This window comes from Penaeus chinensis, chromosome 13 (assembly GCF_019202785.1).
Source record: "Penaeus chinensis breed Huanghai No. 1 chromosome 13, ASM1920278v2, whole genome shotgun sequence".
Taxonomy (NCBI): domain Eukaryota; kingdom Metazoa; phylum Arthropoda; class Malacostraca; order Decapoda; family Penaeidae; genus Penaeus; species Penaeus chinensis.
The window spans coordinates 8,091,501-8,099,000 of record NC_061831.1 but is presented as its reverse complement, the minus strand read 5'-3'; the positions used below and the strand labels follow the sequence as shown (position 1 = coordinate 8,099,000).

Sequence of the window (7,500 nt, the reverse complement as noted above, 5' to 3'; positions counted from 1 at the left end):
ATAATCAGAAAAGAAAATTATCATCTACAGTTTGCACACTCACCATGCTTTCTTCTTAGAACTATATAAGTAGGTGTAATTTTTTACTTGATTTTTGAGCTCTGCAAACTTGACCATGATGTGCCTTCTGATTGTCACTCAATATTCTTGGCATAATTCTTACAGCTATATTTCTCATCACACTGAATGCTCACTAATGTCAGTCTAATGATATCACAAACTTCATGGATGGCTTGCCTATGATCTGCAGGAATAGCCTGTCACACATCTCTAATATTTTCTGATGATGTATTAGTATTCATCCCCATTCATATGGAATAGTCATCACCTTCAATGGACTATTAGCCTTACTTCAAATAATTGTAGAAACTGTTCTGATGTAGGCGATGGCACTGTCACTAATAGCTTCCTAAAGCTAGCTCTGTCACCAAACATTTTCTGAAGTAACTAGTGAGCTTCTAAAGTCATCATGTTGGCCATGAAGTAGAATGTGGTGAAGGTTCTTTGCCCCATGAATTCCACTATTGCAAAACTAATAAACCACCTAAACAAGAGATTACAAAAATATACCTAACTCAGCAACATATACACTTACACACATGGGAGGCAGTCTGGAAGACTAGGCACACTGATTCAGGCTTTTCTGCCATCTTCTTATATCGGTTTTTGTTTCCTCACTATTCAAAATCCTGGAAGTTTTGAGATCAGACAACTTCCTGTCCATTTTTACAGTTAAACTTGCAGTTGGAGGGTTATAAGGTAGGATAGTACTTATTCACTATAGTAAAAGGTTTATTATCAACTAGACTGAATTATTCCTGTCAACACAGTAGTCCCCAAAAAAGGTAATAATTTCAAGTTGCAAGTGTACAGGGAAAGAAGGAAGGAGTGATGTTGAAACACACATGATGAACATAATCACCCTATAATAATATCACAATTTAATCATTTGAAATTAATTTGAGCGAGTTCTAGGTCCTGTAAGTCTGACTAGATTATTACATGTTAAGCATAGCCTTTGGAAATCAACTTACTGATGCTAGCATGGCAAGTGCATGCACCCATGTACATTGTGATTTGAGTTTATTAATTCTGTGTACACACAGATGGTTCCATAAAATGATTAGTCACCCAGGGATCCAAGACTCCATTGCTAGTCCTACCTCATCTTGCTGTTTACCCTTGTACTTGATTTTCAGTTTTTTATTTTATCTTTATCAATATTAGTATTGTTAATAACATTAGAATAATCAAAATAATATCAATATCAATAATAATAATAATAATAATAATAATAATAATAATAATAATAAAAACAATGATAATCATTATTATTAGTAGTAGTAGTAGTAGTAGTATCATCATCATTACCATCATTATTATCTATGTGCAAACAAAATTCACAAAACAAACATTACAGTGAACAGTACATGGTACCTGACAACAATGACATACCAAAGGCACTATGACTCAGAAACAACAAAATGTCTCTTAAAATATTTTGTTAACTGCAAAACACATTAGTATTTATCAATGTATTATAGATCTTTCATTCTGTCCTAAAACTACCTGTGGTACAAAATAATAATCCATGACACATAAATAAAATAATATACTGTACATTCAATGCTCTACTAAAGTGACTAGAGTCCAATCTGAATTCTTAAAGGCTGACAACTATAACAAACAACTGACTACGAGGATGATACAATACATAGACTTCTATATTCTTTTCAGTCATGAGACTAGTTTGAACATCCTGAGCTCATACTTGGTAGTTTTCTACCTTTGGGCAATTTAATTGAATGTACTAGAGGAAGCAAAGGCACTAATTCCACTGCAACAAATTATTGTATATTGTAGACTCTCCACAATTTTTGAACTTAAGTGGGCATTAGAGCCAAAATTTTCTTTCTATCAAACATATATGACTAGTTCATAGAATGTATTCAAAACTATCCATTTTTTCAAATATCATATATTCCCCTCCCAAAAATAATATATATATATATATATATATATATATATATATATATATATATATATATATATATATATAAATATAAATATAAATATAAATATAAATATAAATATAAATATAAATATAAATATAAATATAAATATAAATATAAATATAAATATAAATATAAATATAAATATAAATATAAATATAAATATAAATATATATATATAAATATAAATATAAATATAAATATAAATATAAATATAAATATATATATATATATAAATATAAATATAAATATAAATATAAATATATATATATATATATATATATATATATATATATATCAAACTAATAATTGCATTAGTATAGAAGTTTATACTCTGATAAACCCTTCAGTCAATCCTACACTGTTCAATATTTCAATATATGGCTAAATAATAATCAGTCTCTACAACTGTTGTCCAAATAGTGAAAAGGACAAATGTCATAAGAAAAAGTATCAATTTTTACATATTTATTTCATGGATTTTAAAAACCTTCCATGGAACATGAAATGAACACTACACTTCTAGTATTACTTTTTATAATTCTTCATTTCAAAAGCATTATGACTAGAGAAGGAGAGGAATGCTACATTTTAACAGCCATCATTAGGCCTTACATCCCCATTATTATATGGATTAAAGAAAAGGTTCCCCCAGATAACAGAATATCAAACAACATGATGCTTTTAGTGTTAGCAATGAGGGATTATTTTGGTTTAATTGCTTTCATTCTTTACTGGAATGGGGACACTGTTGCCTGAAATGAGACAGAAGGGAGTTGGAATAATGAATGTTTGTGTGTTAAAGGATAAAAACGGATAGACATCATTAAAGATGGTCCCTGTCTAGAAAGGAAAACCCTGAAGCTGCAAGTTGTCCTTTAGGCAACTACCGAGAAATTTCACTCAGACACCATTCTCCCAGAAGAATCATTTGCTCGACATGTGGAATTTTTTTTCTTGTATGCTTTCTCTCTGTCTCTATCTCTCTCTGTCTCTCTGTTGATGTCTTTCTTCCTTCTCTCTCTCTTTCCCTCCTATTTCTTTCTCTCTCTCTCTCTCCCCCCCTCCCCCTCCCCCTCCCCCCCCCCCTCCTCCTCCTCCTCCTCCTCCTCCTCCTCCTCCTCCTCCTCCTCCTCCTCCTCCTCCTCCTCCTCCTCCTCCTCCTCCTCCTCCTCCTCCTCCTCCTCTCTTCCTCCCTCCCTCTCTCTCTCATTTTCTAATTCACAGATCATTCAACAATACAACTCAAGCAACCACTTAATCACACAATCTCTCAGTACCTCTTATGACAGATTGCCTACTCTTCTGATCCTCTAGAAGCTGGTGGTGGGTTGAGGCTTTGATGGGGGGGAGACGCTCCCAGACCCCGTTCCTTTTGGGCTTCTGGTTCCAATGGGCGAGTTGGTCCACTGGGGGGGATCTGAGGGCGTTGGCATCGCCAGAGTTGACACCTTCACTGGCCGCCACTGAGCTTCGCTGGGTGAGGGCGTGAGGTGGTTTGCCCCCCTGCCTGGCGACACCGATTTTGAGCTGAAGGGGGGCATAACAGGAGGGGATAGTTCCATCACAAGAAGCATCAGAAGCAGTTGCAACGGGCCCTGTCACCACTGTCGACGTCTTTGGTATGGTGCTGCTGGCTGATGAGGCTGGTTCCTCACTCACCTTACCTGAAGTTACCCGACTTTCAACACTGTCATCTGCCTGCAAAGAAAGAGGGTGGAACATCAGTTGGGATGTTTTGCAGTCGGTGAAAGATGTGAAAGAGAGACCAAAATATTTTGCAGGTTCCATTATTCTTTAAGAGGCTATAAATAGCAACACCCCCTACATTCAAAGTTCAGTTTTAAAAAATTTACTCATTTACTCTGCAATAATGGAAACTGCATTTATTTCTTTTATCTTTTGGCCTAGAAACATGAAACAAAAATAGAAAAGAGAGAAACTACAAAGTTCAGGAAGTGACACCAATATTTAGAACTCGGTAACGCAAAAAATTTGGAAAACGGTTAAACAAATCATTTGTGTCTTCAACCAATTATTTTCACTGCTTAGGGTCAAATCTCTGCTCAGCAGGGGTGAATCCAGAAGTAAAATTAATAACTCTTTTTGCTTAATGCCCTGCTGTTTGGTGATGAAAAAAACAAAAAACAAAAAGTCTTTTAGTATTCTCTTACATACAAAATATATCATAATACGGCATATAAAATTATTATTCAAGACCCCAACAAGTAATAACCACCACCTTTACTTCTGGGGTATCAATGTGAAATTTTGTGCGATATTACCCATTTTTATGCACAAGAAGGGGATCTGCCCCTGTGTCTAAGACAATAGTCAGGCATGCATAACACCAAGGGCAGATCTGATGTGCAAGAAGAGAAGGGAGGGGAAAAGAAACAAACAATAAATAAATTAAAGAGAATAAAAAAGGAACAGTAATAGTAATAATAATAATAATAATAATAATAATAATAATAATAACAATAATAATAATAACAATAACAATAATAATAATAATAATAATAATAAATAATAATAATAATAAAAATGAAAAATAAATCCAAGCCTTGTAACTACGTAACCAGAAAATAACACATGGCCTCTAATACTAAACACTGCCACCTCTTGTCAGCGTGGAGAGGGCTGGTGTCAAGTCTTCTAGATGCCATCTCGTCTTCTGAGTTGGTTCCGGTGCTTGTCTACTGTCTTGTCTCTATCCTCCATGCCTCTGAGACGGGTCTACATCTTCTTTGGCAGCGAATTTCAAACCTTGCATCTTGGCTGCCTACCGATGTGGACACTAAAAGTTTGGGGTATGGCCACCTTCTCTTTTTTTTTTTTTTTTTTGCTTTTTGTTTTTGTTTTTTTATTTGACTGAGTAAGGAGCAGCTAAATTTTGGAGTTTGTAAATGAATAGCAAGAAATCAAATTTGTTTTTTGTTTTACTGTGGTGAAGCAAGTAAGAAATAATCTATATCGTCTCTTCGTGAAAAAAATAGTGACGATCCATAACTCTACAAAAGCCAAGACTACAATTTCATGCAAATACAGTACATGCTACACCAGGTCACTGATGACAAGACTAATGGTCTTTTTCCATTCATTGCTGCACCTTCTCTGTACTGTGCTTTAATCTTTAAGGTATAACTGTCAAAGCTAAACTTTGTAGCGTGTACTAGTGATGCAGCAACAAGGGCAAAGACTCTTCAAGTGATTGTGGACAGCATTGCCTAGCAAAAGTTCAACACATGAGGAAAAGTTGAAAGAAACTCTGATGTTATGAGGTTGTGAATTGATTTCTAATAACTCTAGCTGAGAAGCCAATCAATATCTTTGGAAGAGCTTCACATCTTGCAAGTGATAATGGCGATTCTCCACTGACTGAGACCTTAGTTATTGTAGTGGCAAAGCCGTTCACAAACTTTACAGTGAATACCATATGGGGATATGATGCCTCACAGAAAACTACAGCTACTAGTGTTTAAGCTTTTATCCCACCCACCCCAACCCTATCTAAGTAAAGCTAAGACTGAAGATATGATCGACTAGCCGTAGCTTCTCTGTGACACACCATGGCTTATAGTCAGTGAGCTAATGGGCTTGAGGCAATGATTGCCGTGAGAGAGTAGGTGGCCGCCCACACAAACCGTAACACGTACCGCACTAGAAGAGCCCGGAGGAGGGCCAAGGGAGCCCCTGGGGCTGCCCCCCCCTCTCGGCTGGGACATGCCACCAGGGGAAGTCCCTGGATGAGAGCCTGGGCTAGATACCCCAGGGTCTGCCAACTGAGGCTGTGCACCCGAGATCTGCCCCTGGACGGGCTTGGGGCCAGTGGCAGAGGAGTCCCGATGGAACTCTGGCGGCGGAGGGCGCTGTATCCAGTTGTACTGCCTCTTCTCAACCGGCACTCCCCATCTCTCCAACTCTATGTACTGTTTTCGTGAGACAATTAGACCAGTTTTCATAAATATCAATAATTGGAAGGACCTGCAACATCAAAACCCATGCGTTATCAGGAAGATGCCTGCATTACCTGACCTCAGCCAACCCCGCAGCAAACTGGAACTTGTTGTGGAGACTGAAAATATTGCCAAGATATGTCACGTATGTCATTAATGTAAGAAATGAGTATGGGCTAAGGGGGTGGGGGTGGGGGAGGGGGTAAGGAGATGATTCACGTGGTCAGACAGTACGGGACAACACACCCAGGCAAGCAAGGTGCTCTTTAGGCTCGCTTACTTGGTTTTTGAGAGAAGAGTAACAGTCCTTGCACACGACCACTGAATGCCCGTTGTCCACCACCATGCCTCCAGGCGGTCGATTGTGTTCTTTCAGGAAGGGGTAGTCCTGGGGAAAGGAAAAGGCTGTTAGGCTTAAATTTGAAAAAATTGACACTTGCTAATAATACTTTAATCAGTGATGTTATATTTGGCACTTGCTCTAACATGAAGCATCTGAAATTCGCTGAATATCTTTCAACATGTAATATCTAATATCAGAATTCACATAAACTAGAATTAGATATTTATTTGTCCTTTTCATATCAAATACCTATATAATGTCAATCTAATATAATAAGCATTTGAGCATAATCTATCAGATATGAATATAATCACTAAATTTCTAATATCTTCCATCTAAAGTTTAATAGTTAGTTTTAAACAGATTCTAATATAATAGTCAACTTGAATACAAACAAAGAGTGACAACAGCAGTGTGACAAATCCATTTATGAATTCTACATAACCAGGATATTTCACTAAAAAGACTTAAGCATACACTGCTCTTCCAAACATGCTTACACTATATAAAACTAAATTTACAAGAGATATGATCATACCACATGTCGACACATTACGAAAACAACAGAATGATCCTGGGAATAATGATAATGGTCTAAATTCCACTTGTCAAGGTTAGTATCTGTTAAGTACTATTCACGTATATTTACTTGACACGTGGACATTGTCATGAGCCAAATAAAAGAAAAGGAAAAAGATTAAACATTCAAAGACAATATCTAATCTTTATGCTGTTGTTTTTTCCATTATTATGTTACCATGTCTCTAAAAGTCATTTGAATTCTATGATCTAATTATCTTTCAGAGCTCTCTACTCCTCTACTACTTAAATAATAATAATAATAATAATAATAATAATAATGATAATAATAATGATAATAATAATAATAATAATAATAATAATAATAATAATAAAACAATGATATAAATGATGATGATGGGAAACAGAAAACTAACAATTTTAATAATTCTTGCAAAAACACTCGGGAAAAAAAAATGACAGTTTCCCAAAGCTATCATAAAACGTTAATACAACAAATGAATAATAAAACAAAACAAGGAAAACAATAAAAAAACAATAAACAATACATAAAACTATTATTTACAACCAAAAAATTCACAAATAAAACGAAGCACAACAACAAATACAAAACAAAACACAACCAGCCCAAACCAGAAACTGTTTA

At 35.7% G+C, this 7,500-nt stretch overlaps 1 protein-coding gene and 1 long non-coding RNA gene across 2 annotated transcripts in view; both read right to left on the bottom strand.

The window, feature by feature from the left end:
• LOC125031446 overlaps positions 1-1,991 on the bottom strand; it is a 2,175-nt gene extending 184 nt beyond the window's left edge. The window contains exon 1 of the long non-coding RNA XR_007115491.1: positions 44-1,991. This is a non-coding gene — a long non-coding RNA (uncharacterized LOC125031446). The remainder of the gene's footprint in view (positions 1-43) is intronic.
• Positions 1-7,500, bottom strand: part of LOC125031445 — a gene marked incomplete at its 5' end in the record, with an annotated part of 42,377 nt that overhangs the window by 2,070 nt on the left and 32,807 nt on the right. The window contains 3 exons of the mRNA XM_047622189.1: positions 3,293-3,713; positions 5,672-5,944; positions 6,252-6,359. Coding sequence (XP_047478145.1) covers positions 3,293-3,713; positions 5,672-5,944; positions 6,252-6,359 — 802 coding nt within the window. The remainder of the gene's footprint in view (positions 1-3,292; positions 3,714-5,671; positions 5,945-6,251; positions 6,360-7,500) is intronic.